A 19,147-nucleotide genomic window follows, 5' to 3' on the forward strand; every position below is an offset into this window, starting at 1 on the left:
GATCACTTTTTACTATGATACAGAATTTACTGGAAAGACAAACTTATCACAGTGGGATGATTAGCATCACACAGCCTTTTAAGCAATTATTCACAATTAAGCTCACCACAATAGCAACAGAATGTGGCTATAAAATTATTACAGTATGTACTGCAGTTAGTTTTATGCAGTTATGACTTAATACTGCATCTGTTTGCTTCTATTTCTCCATTGTGAAGGGCATCATGTATAATCTGTAAATGTTTGTGAGTGAAAGTTTTAAATAATTTTAATTTTCTATAATAGACGTGTGTATATTTTATGGTAGTAGAAGTTAAAATAGACTAGTATCTATATATATTTTATGCACTTATGACATCCCTAACTTTTTAATTTTTCAATTCTTCTAGGATATGTGGTTCATCTGTGAGTTCTTCCAAATTGTTACAAATCTCCAAAAAATTATCCAATATATTTATTGAAAAAAAATCCACATATAAGTAGACCTGTGCAGTTCAAAACTGTGTTGTTCAAGGGTCGACTGTGTCTCCTTTTTTCATGCTACCAGGGCTCATGGACATTAACTGGAATTATTTTTGTTTATTTTTTATTTTATAGAGGAAGGGATAAGGGGGAGAGAGAGAGAGAAATATTTATTTGCTGTTCCATGGATTCACTAGTTGCTTCTTGCATGTGCCCTGACTAGGAATCAAACCCACAACCTTGATGTATTGAGATGATGCTCTAACCAACTGAACTACCCAGCCAAGGCAGGACTTAACTGGATTAAAAAAAAAAAAAAAGGACTCAATTAGTATTACTGTGCCCTCCTTCTCTTCTCCCATTTTCTCACTTACTTTCCTAAAAACAATTTGCTTTTATGTAAGGTTCCAAGAGGTTCTTCAGTTAAGAAACCTGCTTAAGAGGACACTCAAAATGGTGGCGGAGTAAGTCGATGCTACACTAACATGCTTCCAGGACCAAACTGGAATTACAACTAAAATACAGAAAAACTAAGCTGAATGCTAGCTGGAGAGAACTCTGATAACCAAGGATGGAAAGTGGAGGTCACATAGAGACTGGTGGAAGGTGTGAAGGCACAAATGGGCTGAAGTTCTGGAGGTATATCTCAGCTGTGGGGACTTCCACTGAGAACTCTGGGGTCTAAACCCCAAGGTGGGCTCCCAAGCCCAGAGCACCAGAATTGAGAAAGGTACCCACATAACATCTGGCTGTGAAAAGCAGCAGGGTTGCTGTTTGCCAGCCAAAGACAGCCTCTTAAAGGGCCAACACACAAAATTTCATGTGCAGCCACTCACCTTCGACTCCAGCAGAGGGAGGAAAGAATGGACTGGAGCTGTGAGAACAGAAGCCAAGGATGGGGGTTCTGGGGTTAGACATCAGAAGGCAGATACCCTGATTTCCTGTGCTGAGTCATTCCCTCATGCTGCAGAGGACATCTTTCTCCAGTGGACCTTTGTTATCCAGGTGGTTTTTGGCTGGGAGTAAGGCAGTTGCCCCACCCTATTGGAAAACTCCTTGCCCCATCTGTGGAGTTTCTGAGGCCCATTATGAAACTGAGAATAACAATCAGCCTGCAGAAGGAAGCAATTACCCCACGCTGTTGGAAAACCTCTCACCCCACCCAGTGGCCGATAGCCTGAGGCTAATCAAAACGGAATACAATCAGACTGCAGGCAGAGGAGGATCCCTGCAGGCATTGAGTCTTTGCCTGATCTCCTTCTGGGCCCAGGGCTAGGAAAAGCAGACCATGGTGTACATCTTGGTCCTTTCCAAAGGCACCCAGCCCCAGCAGAGGGAGCCACAAGCTGTGGATTGCTGATAGCTCCAAACAGGATACTCAGTGCCAGTCAGAAACAGCATCTGACACTGACCTGCACTGGAGATTGGGAAGTGTAGCAGATCTACCCAATACATAGTCACAAACCCAAATAGGCAGCCAAAATGGGGAGACAAAAAAACAAGCCCCAAACAAAAGAACAAGATAATTTTCCAGAAGAAGAGCTAAATGAAATGGAGATAAAAAATTTATCAGACATAGTTCAAAATAATGATGGCAAAAATGCTCAACAGCATAAGAAAAGGTATAATAACTATGAAAAATGACACAGCAGTAAGAAAGGACATAGTGGAAGGAATACACAGCAGATTAGGGGAAGTCGAGGATCAGATCAGTGAATTAGAAGACAGGAAAGAAAAAAATCACTTAATCAAATAACCAAAAAGGAAAAACAATAAAAAATCCGGACAGTTTAAGGGAGTTGTGGGACAACATAAACTGTAACAATATTCTCATAATAGGCGTGCCAGAAGGGGAAGAAAGTGAGCAAGGGATAGAGAATGTGTTTGAAGAAATAATGGTAGAAAACTTCCCTAACCTGGTGAAGGAAATAGTCACACGAGTTCAGAAGGCACAGAGTCCCAAGCAAGAAGAACCTAAAGAGGCCCAAGCCTAGACACATCATAATTAAAATGCCAAAAATTAAAGGCAGCAAGAGAAAGGCAATTTGTTACCTACAAATGAGCTCCCATAAGGCTGTCAGTTGATTTTTTATCAGAAATCCTACAGGCCAGAAGGGAATGGCAAGAAATATTCAAGGTAATGAAAAGCAAGGATCTGAAAACCAAAATTAGTGTATCCAGCAAGGTTATCATTCAAAACAGATAGTGAATAAAGAGCTTCCCAGACAAAAAAAAGGCTAAAGGAGTTTGTCACCATCAAGCACTGCAAGAAATGCTAAAGGGACTGCTGTAATGAAAAGAAATATATATATAGAGAGAAACAAATGGGACTACATCAAATTAAAAAGCTTCTGCACAGCAAAAGAAACCATCAACAAAATGAAAAGGGAGCACACTGTATAGAAGAACATACTTGGCAATGATACATCTGATAAAGGGTTAATATCTAAAATATATAAGGAACTCATTTAACTTAAAAAAATGAAGACAAACAATCCAATTAAAAAATAGGCAAAGGACCTAAATCAGCGGTTCTCAACTTGTGGGTCGCGACCCCTTGGGGGGGGGGGTCAAATGACCCTTTCACAGGGGTCGCCTAAGACCATCGGAAAACACATATATAATTACATATTGTTTTTGTGATTAACCACTATGCTTTAATTATGTTCAATTTGTAACAATGAAAATTCATCCTGCATATCAGATATTTACATTACAATTCATAACAGTAGCAAAATTACAGTTATGAAGTAGCAACGAAAATAATTTTATGGTTGGGGGTCACCACAACATGAGGAACTGTATTAAAGGGTCACGGCAATAGGAAGGTTGAGGACCACTGACCTAAATAGACACTTCTCCAAAGGGGACATACAGATGGCCAAGAGACATATGAAAAATGCTCAAAGTCATTAGAGAGAGATGCAAATTAAAATGACAGTGAGGTATCACCTCACACCTGACAGAATGGCTACCATCAACAAATCAACAAATGACAAGTGCTGGCGAGGATGTGGAGAAAAGGGAACCGTAGTACACTGCTGGTGGGGTGCAGCCATTATGGAAAATAGTATGGAGTTTCTTCAAAAAATCAAATATGGAACTCCCCTTTGACCCAGTGATTTCACTTCTAGGAATATATCCTAAGAAACCCAAAACACCAATCAGAAGGAATGTATACACCCCTATGTTCATAGCAGCGCAATTTACAATAGCTAAGATCTGGAAATAGCTGTGGTACTTTACACCATGGAATACTATGCAGCAATAAAAAAGCAGGATCTCTTACTCTTTGAGACAGCATGGAGGGACCTGGCATGTATTATGCTAAACAAAATAAACCAGTCAGAGAAAGACAAGTATCACATGATCTCACTCATATGTGGAATCTAATGAACAAAAGAGATCCAGAAACACAGAAGCATGGATCAGACTGTAGAATCTCAGCGGGAAGGTGGAAGTGGGTGGGTGAGTAGAAATCAACCAAAGAACTTGTATGCATGCATAACCCATGGACACAGATAATAGGGTGGTGAAGGCCTAGGGCGGGGGACCAGAGGGCAGGCTTATAAGGGGTCAATGGGAGAAAAAAGGGGTCATATGTAATATTTTCAGCAATAAAGATTTTAAAAAACATGAACATTAAAAAAATAAATAAAAGGAAACCTGCATAAGCAATGATTTCGGATATTTGGCTTACCATAATTTTTTTTGGGAGGGGGAATAAATTTTGAAGAAATATTTAACTTGGGCTATTAACATTATTGTACATTTCCTGAACATGGTAGCTAAAGATAAAGAGAAAAGTCTAGTAACCTGTAACTGAAAGAAGTTAATCTAGAGCAGCAATTTTCAACCAGTGTGCCATAAGAATATTTAAAACATGTAATACCTGACTATTTAGTCAGGGGCACTGACTTTTTTACTAGTAACTTAAGATTGTTAAATAAAAAAAATGACAACAGCCAACACAACAACAGCCATCCAGTGTGAATGAATCAAAATTATACCTGCCCTGGCCAGGTAGCTCAGTTGGTTAGAGCATTGTCCCGATAAGCCAAGGTTTCAGGTTTGATCCCCGGTCAGGGCACATACAAATATCAATCAATGAATGCATAGATGGGTAGAACAACAAATCAACGTCTCTTTTTCTCTCTCTAAGAAACAATCAATCAATCAATGCATCAATAAAAAAGGAAAAACACTATATAGTTGACACTTTAGCAACACATGTTGGAACTGCATGGGTATACTTATATGTGGAATTTTTCCCCAATAAATACATACACTACTGTAAATGTATTTCTCTTCCTAATGATTTTAATATTATTTTCTTTATTGTAAGAATATATACATACATATAAAATACAAAATATGTGTTAATAGACAGCTTATGGGCAACAGTAGGTTAAGTTTTGGGAGAGTCAAAGTCATATTCAGAGTTTTGACTAACCATGAGGGCAGGGGATTGTGGCCTCTAAATCCTGAGTTGTTCAAGGGTCAACTGCAATTCAATTAGGTAGTCAATTTAGACATTTTGGCTTGTTTTCTTGCAGTCTATTAAGAGCAATTTAGTCTAAAGACAAAATTTTAAAGTTTTTAAGCTCCATAAAAAATAATAACCTATAGTTTTTCACTATACTCTATTTAAAATGAAGCATGGTACAGGTGAAATAGCATGAGCTACTAAATCATCAAACACAAGCTAAAATTAAGATTTTGTCACTTACTAGTCAACTGATTTTAAAAATCTCATTTAGCTTCAGTATTTCCCTTGTAAAATCTGGATAATGTCAGCTGCTTCATGTTTTTACTGCCAGGATTAAAATGTACAAAAGCAGCATACATTGAGCTTAATGAAAATACGTATTAGCTGCTTTCTATTATTACTCATAACTTTTCATGTAGAAGCTAATTTCTAAAAATGAAAGGTGGAAAAGTAGCAAAATTAAGATTAAAAAAGGAAAGAGATTAAACAAAGGTTATTTATACATAAGGCTAGAAAATCTGCACAAAAACATACTTCAAAAAACTGAGGCTGAAGAGACTTCAGCATTTCTGAAATATCATAAAGCACTTTACTGGTATATTACTTCTGATAATAAGCAAGCTATTTTTAAAAAGTCTTAATATTTAAAAATTTTTTAAAATATTATGGATGTATATAAGTTTCATAGTTTTTGCAAGCTAACTTAGTAATAGATTTCAACAGAAATAGAAGGCAAACTGCTTTTAAGTTATTATAGATTACTAGAGGCCCGGTGCATGAATTCGTGCACGGGTGGGGTCTGGATGATCGGGCTGGGATGGCCAGGGGGAGAAGTGGGAGGTTGGCCGGGCTGCCCCACCTCTGATTGGGGTGGGAGGGGCGATCGGGGGCAGAGCCAGCTGAGGGGAGGGGCCACAGGCCCCCTGGTCGAACTCCCGGTAGAAGGGACAATTTGCATATTAGCCTTTTATTATATAAGGATTCTTTTCATTGCTTTATAATAATTACATATGCTTATATTTACGCTTGGGAACAAGTTTTATGTACAACCTAGTGAAAGGTGTCTCTAGACTTATATAAAATTGCTTTAATGTCTTGGTATGTGTCACTAAATTCTAAGTTTTATGGCAATAGTTATGATTTGGAGAGCAGTGTAGTAAGACTACCTTGGATCAGAAGGTAAAAGACCTGGTTTCTATTTGTAGCTCTGACATCTGGTAGTACTGTGATTTTGAACAAATTATAAACTTTCTGAGTCTCAGTTTTTTTCATCACTAAAACAGGGATTATATCTGTCTTGCTGTCATAAGGATCCAGTGTCAATATAACAACACAAGACTCAAATACTGGCTGTTTTTAGACAGCAGAGCTAAGTAGCTAGGAGCAGGACTTCTACTGTATTCTCTTTTATATCCTAGAAGGTTTGTACACGTGCAAGTATTATTTACCCCAAAAATAAATTTAAAAGGCTGGTGAGCCTGGCTGGTCTGGCTCGGTGGTTGAGTGTTGAGCTATGACTGATAAGGGCACATGCCCAGGTCTTGGGTTCAATTCCCAGTGGGGGGCATGCAGGAGGCAGCCCATGGATCGATGATTCTTTCTTATCATTGATGTTTCTCTCTCCCCCTCCTCTCTCTGAAATCAATAAAAAACATATTAAAAAATAAATAAAAAAGACTGGTGAGTTTTAGGATACATTCAGATATATAAAAATTTCTAAATTCCCTTCAATGTTTTTTCAATTATCGTTACACTCTCTTTCACAGGATCAATGATTTTTATATAAAGTACATATTTTGTTGAAAAGGTATATTTAAAACCCCTTCCATAAGGCAATACTCATATGCCTCTTGGATAAACTGACTCTAACACTAGGATATTATTATTTATGTAGGTAATACCACCATCAGTTGAATGGTAATATATTCATGTTTTTTCTTTCTATTGCCCTTGAGACCAATAATATTTGTGAGCCTAAGGGTACTATGAGTGGTCACAACAGAACAAAGCTAACTAACTTCACTGCAATTGAATCTGACCTTGGCATCATTTTCAGTGAGTTCATTCAGCTACTCACTTCTGTGAGACATGCACTATTAATGATAAACACATCCATTTGGAAAATTTTGATAGCTACATCAGTGACAGACAACTACATCGATTTCTTTTTAAAAAGCCATGTGATCTTAAATAACCAGAAATCTTGCTAACATTTAAGTTACACACATTTCATTACTGCACTATCATTCATACATATTTGAATGTCTGTTTTCCTCAGGAAGGCCATGAACTCACTGAAGACATTAAAATTTGCAAGCATTTGACTGAAACAGAAACAGAATTGTAAAAACACACTAGCAAAAACAAGATTACATCTTTTAATATTTTAAAATTTTTACAGGATGACTTAAACCGACTCCATTTTAAATGAAACCATCAAATGCCCACCCAATACACATTAATAATAATTAGTTTTGTACATCCATGAATATCTCCTATATACTTTAGCAGTTTGGTGGAGATAGGTATCATTTTCATTTTGGGGATGAGAAACCTGACAATCTGGAGAAGTAAAGGAGCGTATTCAGGGTTTAATTAAAATTAAAACCTAGGGCTGTTTGACTGTACGGCACAAGCTCTTTTCATACATGTGAAATTTGTAAAGGAAAATTTTCTTTAGCCTATGAATCAAATGGCTTGATTGCTAAGCAAAGCGAAATGACAGAAGTGTGGACCGCATTCATATTTTTAAAGTCAAATGGTATCATAGACATTATAGTTAGAGCATTTCATAGCTATAATTCTTGTTCCAATTTCCAAATTCTTCTTATGCTGAGCTCTGAATAGTACCTACACTGAAATCTCATCATGATTTATTCAGTATTGAGATGAACAATGTCGGAGTTCGGCCTGACCCCTTACTGTCTATCCAATGATATTTACTTTGATAAAAAAAATTTTTGTAACTCAGTCTATCTAAAAATCTCAGATGAATTGTCTCAGGTACCTTTCACTGGGGAATTCGACACTGGGTTGGTTAATTTCCCACACATCCCAAGTTCTTTTTCAGCCAATCACTCTTCCTCTTCGTTCACACAGCAAACCCCAGTATCTAGCGAGCCTGTTTGGAGCCCCCGCACTCGAAACAGCCCTTCACACACACAATGCCACCGCCGGCAGAACAATACCCCGGTTTGTCTTAATTGTGTTTGCAACCTTACCAAATGGAACGAGACAGAACAACAACAGGGAAATCTCTACAAGAGAAAAACGTCTCACTTATGTCCTAAACCATGTATAACTGAGGCTGTGTGGGGGACCACACACACACACACACACACACTTTGTGAAGGTTTTCATCAGAGACCGGTCTACTAACATGGAGAACGTGAAGACACAAGCAAAGCATCAACTCAATGACCAAGACCTTAGCAACGATTACAAGAACCGAAGTATTCAACAATATACTTTCGTTCTAGCTCTTCTTTTAGATCCAAATGCGCACTTCTGTGAACTTTAAGTGGCGTCTGAACAGGGAAACCCAACTTCCTTCTTCAGGGATATATGTGGAGTCCCCGAGACCACGCGTTAATGTACTCGCCATACCTTCAGGTACCGAACACTGTGATTAAATTGTCCCTCCTTCTGATCTCTATAAAAACGACAAGGTGAGGGTGCGAAGGATGCCAAGATCCAAGGCTCGAGAAAGGTCTCGCCTCCCTCTCTTCTAGGGAAGATGCCCAAAGATGCCATTCTCCAGCCGGGCGCCCGGGAAGGGCTGGACCCGTTCAGGGTCGCGGACGTGGTCGCACGTGAGAGAAGAGCCGGAAAGGTAGGCGCGGACCCCAATCCCCAAGGCCAGGCAGCAACCACCCTTCCCCCACTCACCGCTCCGAACGCAGTTTCATTGGGGCTGTCCGAATAGCAGCCGCCATCACCATCGCCATCAGTCTGGGTGCTCGCGGAGGTGGAGAAGGGAGGCCCAGCGACTCCTGCACCTCATGTAGGTCTCCCCAGGCGGTGGCCTTTCTGCGAGCTCCCACCTCTGGGCGCCCGGTTCCCGTCTCTTACGTCGCGGCCACCGCCTCCGTCTGCTTCCCAGACGCTACCCCCCACTTCCGTGTCGGGCTCCCTCCCCTTTCTTCCTCACGCCCCCGGCAGCCGGCTTTTTCCTCGCCGCTGACGTCACCAGCCCGCGACCTGGGGCCGGGATTAGCGCCGGGCGTGGGCGGGGCGGCGCAGGCGCAGTTTGGCGAGCGCGCCGAGCGCGGGAAGCGTCCGCGCGCCGGGGGTTGCCTGTCCTCTCTCCTGTCGTGGAGGCTCAGTCGGCTTGGTGAGTCCTTCTCTCGCTACTCGCGCCAGAGAGAAGTGTCCTCGTCCAGGATTACTGTCTGACAGACCCTCCATTTGTTTTTTCTGTTTGTGCCACTCGGGTGGGGGAAGAGGGGCTGCCGGGAGCATGCCCGTGGGGAGGCTCATCCCCTTGTCCCCCAGCCCCCGGCTTTTTCGTCTTTAAAGTAATACTAGATGTTATAAAACATTTCCAGGGAGGCGAAGGAAAAGATGCCTGCCACACAGAAGCCGATGAGATACGGACATACAGAGGGACACACGGATGTCTGTTTTGACGATTCGGGGAGGTAAAGTACTTTGAGAAGCAAAAAAAACCGTTTCAGGTGTAAATATTAGAACATTTAGTCTTATATGTTAGATAAGCAGTCAGCCTAACATGACTCGTACCAATATAGAGAAATAAGGTTGAAATATAAAATGGCACACCTATTTTCCTTAGATTTATTATTCTATACCAGTGGTTCTCAACCTGTGGGTCGCGCCCCCTTTGGGGGTCGAGCGACCCTTTCACAGGGGTCGCCTAAGACCATTGGGAAACACATAAATAATTACATATTGTTTTTGTGATTAATCACTATGCTTTAATTATGTTCAATTTATAACAATAAAAATACATCCTGCATATCAGATATTTACATTACAACTCATAACAGTAGCAAAATTACAGTTATGAAGTAGCAACAAAAATAATTTTATGGTTGGGGGTCACCACAACATGAGGAACTGTATTAAAAGGTCGCGGCATTAGGAAGGTTGAGAACCACTGTTCTATACGGACTGTCTTGGTAGTTGAAGGATATAAAAAAAAACGTTGGTGAGTGTAAAATCTTGCTTCCAGGGGAGTTGGAAAGACGCGAGCTTTCCTCTGTATTTCACCTCTGTTCAATTCCTCACAGCATCTCACGTCACTGAGTATTCTGTCAGATTGGTAGGTGCCTACTTGTCAAATTCAATGGCCCCTTCTATCTTTTTTGTATTTTATCCTCCCTTGGCTTTCGTGATGCTGTTTCCTTTTTTGTTTTTAACTTTCTGATGGTATCCCCCCCTCTAATTTATTTCCTCTGCTTAGTCCCTACGGTGATATTTTCCCAGGGTTATTCTGGTCCCACCCCCACCTCCTTGTTTTAAATCTTCACCCAAGGATATGTTTTCATTGATTTTTAAAGAGAGAGGAGGGAGGGAAGAAGAGAGTTGCGGGGAAAGGGGGGTGGGGTGGGCCATCGAACCCACAACCTAGGTATGTGCCTTGACCGGAAATCTAACCTGCCACCTTTTGGTGTAGGGAGGACCCCTCAACAAACTGAGTCACCTGTCCAGGGCTATTGTGGTCCCCCACTTTTTTTTAATATATTTTATTGATTTTTTACAGAGAAGAAGGGATAGGGATAGAGAGTTAGAAACATCAATGAGAGAGAAACATCGATCAGCTGCCTCCTGCACACCCTCCACTGGGGATGTGCCTACAACCAATGTACATGCCCTTGACTGGAGTCGAACCTGGGACCCTTGAGTCTGCAGGCCAATGCTCTATCCACTGAGCCAAACTGGTTAGGGCTATTGTGGTCCCTTTTATCTTTCTAAATCCCACTCCTATGCAGCACTGTCTAATTCTGTGGCTTCCTCTGTCACATCTATGTTGATTTTTTTTCATTGAAAAAAATGTTTACATGGCTATTCCACTGAGAGCTAGAGATACAATCATGTTAATGAAGCACAGTCTTTTCCTTCATTGACTTTAAGGTCTTTTCAGATTGACACCGAGCACAAATTAATCACATAAAATAAATCTACATTTAGAATTACACTCAGAAGTATGAAATGATATGCGCAATGATAAGCCTAAATGAAGGAGAGTTGATCTAGTTTGAAGAGGCAGGGAAGGCTTCTCTGAGGAAGTATTTCTTTTTATTTATTTAAATTGAGAGAGAGAAACGTTGATTTGTTATTACACTTATTTATGAATTCATTGGTTGATAATTATATGTGCCATGACCGGGGATTGGAACTGCAACCTTGGTCTATCAGGGTGATGCTCTAACCAACTGAGCTACCTGGCCAGGGCATGAGGAAGTGTTTTTTGAGATGAGATCTGAAGACTGAGTAGTAATTAAGTATAAAGAGGTAGGTGGTGGCAGTGGGGTGGTGGTGTTGGCGTTCAAGGAAGAGGGAACGCCATGTGTAAAGGCCCCGTGGGAATAGGGACTGTGGTATGCTCAAAGAACTGAAGGAAAGCTAGTGATGCTAAAATGTGGATAGTGATGCAGAGATTGACATGAGATGAATCTGTGAAGGTAGGCGTCCTATCCAACGCCTTTTGAGCTTTATTAAGGAATCTTGACTTCATATGGTAGGAAGGTACTAAATATTTGAAACAGAGAGGAGATATGATCAGACTCTTATTTTTGTTGTTATTGTTAATCCTCATCAGAGGATATTTTTTCTATTGATTTTTAGAGAGAGTGGAACAGTGGGGGAGGGACAGAGGGACACATCGATTGGTTGCCTCCCTCATGAGTCCTGACCAGGGCCTGGGATCAGCCTGCAACCAAGGTATAGGCTTTTGACCAGACTTGAATCTGGACCCTTCAGTCTGTGGGCTGACGCTTTATCCACTGAGACAAACCGGCTAGGGCCAGACTCTTGTTTTTGAGAGGATGCATGGAAGAAAAGGAGTAGGAGTGGATGCAGAGAGACTATTAGAAGGTATCTGTCTTAGTCTGGTTCATGTAATGGAAGCTCAGACTAGAGTAGACATGGGTATGTAGAAAACAGGATACAGTCAGGAAATCTTTAAAAAGTGAAATCAGCCCTAGCTGATTGGATAGAGTGTTGGCCTGGGGACTGAAGAGTCCTGGGTTCAATTCTGGTCAAGGGCACATGCCTGGGTTGTAGACTCAATCTCCGGTAAGAGGCATGCAGGAGGCAGCTGATTGATGATTCTCTCTCATCATTGATGTTTCTATTTCTCTCTCCCTCTCCCTTCCTCTCTGAAATCAATAAAAATATATATTTTTTAAAAAAAGGTGAAATCTACAGAATGGATTGGATATTAAGGACAAAGAAAAGGGAGGTGTCTAGGATAACATCTGTGATTCTAGATGAGGAAGTAATGGTGCCATTCGCAGATGTTTAAAAAGCTTGGAGAGGAGCATATTTCAGAGGTAGAAGGGGGATGGAGATTGGGTTTGCTTTTGGACATGATTTAGTGTAGGATGTCTTTGAGATATTCAACGAGAGAAGTAGCCAGCTGAGTAAATGGGTCTAAAGCTCAGAGAAGAAATGTGAACTAGAGATAGAAATCTATATCTTGAGCTGATGCCTTCTGTAATTCAGGACTGAGGTCTTGACTGGAAATCTAAATGTGGGAGTTGCCAATATAGAGATGGTATTTAATGCTATGAACTTGGATGGCATCACCTAGGGAAGGAATGAATGCAATTAAGAAAAAAGAATCGGAGAATCGAAGATGGCGGCATAGGTAAACACCGGAGACTGCCGCCGTGGACAACCACTTCAAAAATACAACTAAAAGTCGGAGCGGACATCAACCAGAACCACGGGAAGGCTGGCTGAGGAGAGTCTCTTCAACTAGAAGCAAAAACAACAGCATTCCGACGCTCAGCGGAGGCACAGTGTGGAAAATTTAAAGGTACGGCGGTGCGGTGGTGAGGGTGCGCGCGCAAAGCGGGCTGGCGGCTGAGGGCGCGATTGTCATTTTCAATCAGGAGCGAGTCTCAGACTCTGGGCTACAGATCCGGGCGAGTCTCTAGGGACCCAGACTCAAACGGGAGAAGCGGGACTGTCTGGCTACGGCCCCTCCGAGGTTTGCAGCGATTGCTGGTACAGAGAGGCAGAGCCCCTGGGGATGGACTGAGAGCGGCCATAGCTGCTCCCTCCCCCCCGCCCTGTTGAGCCCGCCCCGCCCAAACCCTGCGCACAGCCATTTGCCAATCGCCTCAGGCAAGGGCTGGACTAGCGCCTCCCCTGAGGACTGAAGTTTTCCCACAGCTGATTTCCACCGCCAGTCGGCCTGGTGGTCAAATCCCTCTAGTGTTAACTACAACAATTAAGGCTTGGCTAGAACAAGACTGCGCACAGAGACCACAAGGGGGTGCACCAAGAAAGCATAAAAGATGCGGAGACAAAAAAACATGACAGAAATGGAGGATATGGAGCTAAGAATCGCAATTTTGAGGGCTTGCCATAAATTTGTGCAGAGCCTCACGAAAACTAATGAGACCCTCGATGCTACGATAAAGAAATTAGAAAGTAAGCATACACGGACTGAAATAAAGAATATTATACCCAATAGCAGACCAGAGGAGCACAAGAATCAAACCAAAGATTCGACAAAAAACACCCAATTGGAAAAGCAAAATGAAAAAAGAATCCGAAAGTGTGAAGATAGTGTAAGGAGCCTCTGGGACAGCTTTAAGCGGACTAATATCAGAGTCATTGGAGTGCCAGAAGATGAGAGACAGCAAGATATTGAAAACCTATTTCAAGAAATAATGGCAGAAAACTTCCCCCACCTGGAGAAAGAAATGGACTTACAGGTCCAAGAAGCGCAGAGAACCCCAAACAAAAGGAATCCAAAGAGGACCACACCAAGACACATCATCATTAAAATGCCAAGAGCAAAAGACAAAGAGAAAATCTTAAAAGCAGCAAGAGAAAGAGGCTCAATTACCTACAAGGGAATACCCATACGACTGTCAGCTGATTTCTCAACAGAAACTTTGCAGGCCAGAAGGGAATGGCAAGAAATATTCAAAGTGCTGAATACCAAGAACCTACAGCCAAGATTACTTTATCCAGCAAAGCTATCATTCAGAATTGAAGGTCACATAAAGAGCTTCACAGATAAGGAAAAACTAAAGGAGTTCATCACCGCCAAACCAGTATTATATGAAATGCTGAAAGGTATCCTTTAAGAAGAGGAAGAAGAAGAAAAAGGTAAAGATACAAATTATGAACAACAAATATGCATCTATCAACAAATGAATCTAAGAATCAAGTGAATAAATAACCTGATGTACAGAATGAACTGGTGACTATAATGAATCAGGGATATAGAAAGGGAATGGACTGACTATTCTTGGGGGAAAAGGGGTGTGGGAGATGCGGGAAGTGACTGGACAAAAATCATGCACCTATGGATGAACTCAGTGGGTGGGGAGTGAGGGTGGAGGGTGGGGTGGGAGCTGGAAGGAGGGGAGTTATGGGGGGAAAAAAGAGGAACAAATGTAATAATCTGAACAATAAAGATTTAAAAAAAAAAAAGAAGAAAAAAAAAAGAAAAAAGAATCAAGGGCTAAGCCCTGGAACAATTAAAAATATTTAGAGAGCCAAAACCGGTTTGGCTCAGTGGATAGAGCGTCGGCCTGCAGACTGAAGGGTCCCAGGTTCGATTCCGGTCAAGGGCATGTACCTGGGGTTGCGGGCACATCCCCAGTGGGAGATGTGCAGGAGGCAGCTGATCGATGTTTCTCTCTCATCGATGTTTCTAACTCTCTGTCTCTCTCCCTTCCTCTCTGTAAAAAAATCAATAAAGTATATTTAAAAAAAAATAAAAACATGGTGAAGAGTAAGAATACTATGCTCATTTAAAAAAATAAAAAAATAAAAAAATAAATAAAAATAAAAATATTTAGAGATCAAGAAGGGCTGGCAAGGAAAATAGAAAACCAAGATACAAGAATGATGTCTAGAAGCGAAATGAAGTAAGCATTTTGAGGAGGAAATAATAAACTATATTAAATATTGCTGGTGGGTCAAATACAGGACTGAGAATTCACCATTAGCTTTAGTGACGTGGAGGACATGGATGATTTTGAGCTTTTTAATGGAATGGTAAGAATGAAAACCTTGCCCTGGTCAGGTTGCTCAGTTGGTTAGAGTGCCATCCTGATGCTCCAAGGTTGTAGGTTTGATCTCCGGTTAGGGCACATCCAGGAAGCTACTAATGAATGCATAAATAAGTGAAACAACAGAATTGATGTCTCTTTCTCTCTCCCTCTCTCCTTACCTCCTTTCTTTTCTTTTTAAAAAAAATATATTTTATTGATTTTTTACAGAGAGGAAGGGAGAGGGATAGAGAGTTAGAAACATCGATGAGAGAGAAACATCGTTCAGCTGCCTCCTGCACACTCCTCACTGGGGATGTGCCCGCAACCAAGGTACATGCCCTTGACTGGAATTGAACCTGGGACCCTTGAGTCCGCAGGCCGACGCTCTATCCACTGAGCCAAACCAGTCAGGGCTCCTTACCTCCTTTCTTCTTTCTCTCTCTCAAATCAATAAAAAAAGAAAGAAAGAAAGAAAACCTTGTTGCAGTAGAACCAAGAGAATGGAAAGGGAGGATTTGGAGTTAGTGAGTCTGGCACTCAAAGAATGAGGATAATTGGGTAGGAATGTGGGGTCAGGAAAGATTTTTGTTTTGTTATAAAGTGAGAAAGATTACAGCATATATATGAGTGGAGATGATCCAATAGAAAGGGATAACTTGATTTCATAGCAGAAAGGGGGAAGATTGCTGGAGTGATGTCCTGATTGGGTGTGGGGCTAATATATTGGGTACTAGAGGGAGAGATTGGCCATATGTAGGAGGAGCATGATCAAATTCATGTGGAGGGAAGGGGCTTCTAAAAGGGATGGGGAGAACATGTGGACAATTTCTATAGATTGCTTCTGTTTTCTCAGTGAATAGGACATGAAGTCATCAGTTGAAAGTGGGGAGGAGGTGTAGGTTTGAAACAAGAGAAATAGATATGAGAGAGATAGGAGAAATGGAAAATTGAATGAATCACGGAATATAGGGGATTGCTGTGCAGCAATAAAAGCCTACTTCAGGTTAGTGATCATAAATTTAAAGTGAGACATATAACTCGGTTATTTGTTTTTTTCAGCCTTACTTAGTTTTGCAAGTGCAAATTTTTTTAATAGGCAGAGAGTTGGATATAACCAAGGTTGGGATTTTGCCTGGTAAGTATGACAAAGTCAAAGAAGGCTGAGGGTTTTGAGGGTGATGCAGAGGAGTGATTTTAGTAACAGACTATGGAATCTAAGCCAGTTTAGGAGGGATGTGAGAACTTGAAAGGAGAGACAGTGAAAAGGTAGTTTCATTAGATTGTAGATCCTAATAGGAGTTAGGATATTAAGGGTGCCAGGTGAAAAGATAAGTGATTTGGATGATTGAAGTTGAGATTGTGGAGCAGTTGCTATTGGTAAAGACAAAATCTAGTCTATCACTATGGGAGTCTGAGATGGGGCAGAGGACAAGATCGAGTATCAGAAGGTTTCACCTATATGGATGTTGAAAACACGAAGAATAATAGGAATAGTGTTAGAAAATAACAATGAACCTTGTGCTAAAAATTCTTAGGGAACTAGGGATATTTCCCTTTAAGAATCTATAGGTGGTCTGATGGCAGTTTCAAACTTGTAAAAAGATTTTATTTTTAAAAAGAGGGTGTGGCAATAGAATGCAAGTGGAAATGAATGAAATGCATGGAAGGCCTACCTCTAGGCCCCAGAGGGATGTAGAAAAGAAATCAGCCATCACTTAAGAGGGCTTAAGAGGAAGCAGTGTCCTTAGAGGAATGTTCAGAAAAAGAGCTAATGATAGAGAAATTTTGCTGGTGCCTGACCATGAATCTCATGAGGCCCAATGGAAAGGTTAAGGAGGGGTGGTCTGATAGGGAACAATGTTGCTCTGTGAGGGTAGAGAATCCAGATGGTGAGAAATGCCTTTGAAATCATTGCCTTTTCGTAGTTAAACGTGTGCTAAGGAAGATAAAGGCATTAATAGAATTTGTCCTGGTTCTCAGAAACTTACAGGGGATTTCTTAATTTATCATCTAAATTAGGACACCTTTGAGAATGAGGATAAGGATTTCAAGAGAATTGCAATTAAAATGATAATATTTTGAATTATTTATTGATTAGCAAATTATTCTGTTTTGGTCTATAACATTTCTATTCAAAAACTATTTCAAAACAATTTTTTCTAAAAAACATTTGTGACATTTAACATTAAAAAAGTCTTTTATATTGATAATTTAACATTAAATATATAATCTAGCCCAGCAGGCATGGCTCAGTGGTTGAGCATTGACCTATGAACCAGGAGGTCATGGTTCGATTCCCGGTCAGGGCATATACCCAGGTTGTGGGCTCAGTCCGGAGTGTGGAGCATGCAAGAGGCAGCTGCTCAATGATTCTCTCTCATCATTGATGGTTCTCTCTCTCTCTTCCTCTCCATTCCTTTCTGAAATCAATAAAAATATATTTTTAAAAATTTGACAAGTATGGCTTCTGTTTTGATTGATGTATTATCACAGCTTAATTGGGCATAATTATGAATTATAATTCAAGTTCCAAGTACATTTGTGTTTTATAGATTAGTAAGAATATGGTTCTTACAGTATTGTGCTCTGTGAGAATGTATATTGTTACTATAAAAAGTAAGAATTTTATCTTTAGCATTGAACTTTTTAAATGAAGTTTGATAGAATTCCTAATAATGTCAGGTGTTTCACTTTCAATATAATGAAGCTGTATTTTGTTTCCGTAAACTGAAGGGAAAACTAAACCAATATTGGAATTAATCTGACTCACTTTCTGTTTCAAAACTCTGATGACATTGATGTAAAACCAATATCATTTAACTGTTTGAAAGGCTCTTTTACTAATGGAAACAACACATTAACACCTATCATTTCACTTTTCATACTTGCACTAGGAAACTTAGAATGAAAAATGAACAAAATTGATTTAGAACATTTTTGTGTGTGTGTTTAAAAAAATCCTTACTGGCAGATATTTTTTCACTGATTTTCAGACAGATTTTTTCACTGATTTAAGTGGAAGGGGGGCAGGGGAGAGAAATATCAAGGTGAGAGAGAGACATCGATTAGTTGCCTCCCGCTCTTGTTCCCATTGGGGCTAGGGATTGGACCTGCAACTGAGGTATGTGCCCTTGACCAGGAATAGAACCTGCGATTCTTCAGTCCATGGGCCGACACTAACCAAACCAGCTGGGGCTGGTCATTTGTCTTAATGCTGCATTGTCCAGTACAGTACTTACTAGCTACTTGTAGCTATTTAGATTTAAATTAATTAAAATTAACTAAATTAAAAATTCAGTTCCTCAGTTTCATTTCAATTGCTCAGTAGCCAGATGTAGACCATTTCCATCATCAGAAAGTTCTATTGGATAGCATAGTCATGATTGACAAGATCATGACTTGTCCATCCTGATCAAACTCACTGGGCAGCTACAGGACATGGTTTTCAGGCAGTCTGTGTACTTATGAAGTAGATGCTGATGCTTCTTCAGGAGTTGTATATCTTCTGCTTTCCTGTGATTGGTGTTGTCATTCTAGGCCGCATGGTAAATGTCAACTAAGATTTTGTTCAAGTTACATTTTTATTGTCAAGTGCTTGAGGAGCAGACAGAAATTTAATATTTAATTTTTTATTAAACATGTACTTGAAGTATTTTTCTCCAGTTCATTGCTTCTGAAAGTTTTTTTGTTTTTGCGAAATTTATAAAGTATAGCCAATAATAAAATTAGTATTTTTATTTCTACAGTAAATGACAAAAATACTGTAGTAAGAATGTTCAAACTACTCTAAAAGCTCTCCAAAAGACTACTTAACTGTTTCCTGCATATATTTCTCTTTTTTTAAAAATATGTTTATTTTATTGATTTCAGAGAGGAAGGGAGAAGAAGAGAAAGATAGAAACATCAATGATGAGAGAGAATCATTGATCAGCTGCCTCCTGCATGCCCCCTAGTGGGGATTGAGCCTGCAACAATGGCATGTGCCCTTGAATGG

The 19,147-nt window shown here is 40.4% G+C and overlaps 2 protein-coding genes across 3 annotated transcripts in view; one reads left to right on the top strand and one right to left on the bottom strand.

The window, feature by feature from the left end:
• SOCS4 (suppressor of cytokine signaling 4) overlaps positions 1-9,091 on the bottom strand; it is a 35,309-nt gene extending 26,218 nt beyond the window's left edge. The window contains exon 1 of the mRNA XM_070419341.1: positions 8,840-9,091. The gene's annotated coding sequence lies outside the window, so the exon portion shown is untranslated. The remainder of the gene's footprint in view (positions 1-8,839) is intronic.
• Positions 9,092-9,251: 160 nt separating this feature from the next.
• The window catches only part of WDHD1 (WD repeat and HMG-box DNA binding protein 1), a 58,632-nt gene continuing 48,736 nt past the window's right edge, over positions 9,252-19,147 (top strand). For both annotated transcript variants that reach the window (XM_070419369.1, XM_070419378.1), the window contains exons 1-2: positions 9,252-9,284; positions 9,499-9,591. In XM_070419369.1, coding sequence (XP_070275470.1) covers positions 9,515-9,591 — 77 coding nt within the window. In that variant the 5' untranslated portion in view covers positions 9,252-9,284; positions 9,499-9,514. The remainder of the gene's footprint in view (positions 9,285-9,498; positions 9,592-19,147) is intronic.

This window comes from Myotis yumanensis, unplaced genomic scaffold (genome assembly GCF_028538775.1).
Source record: "Myotis yumanensis isolate MYYU_CA2020_CCGP unplaced genomic scaffold, mMyoYum1.0.hap1 SCAF_1, whole genome shotgun sequence".
NCBI lineage: Eukaryota > Metazoa > Chordata > Mammalia > Chiroptera > Vespertilionidae > Myotis > Myotis yumanensis.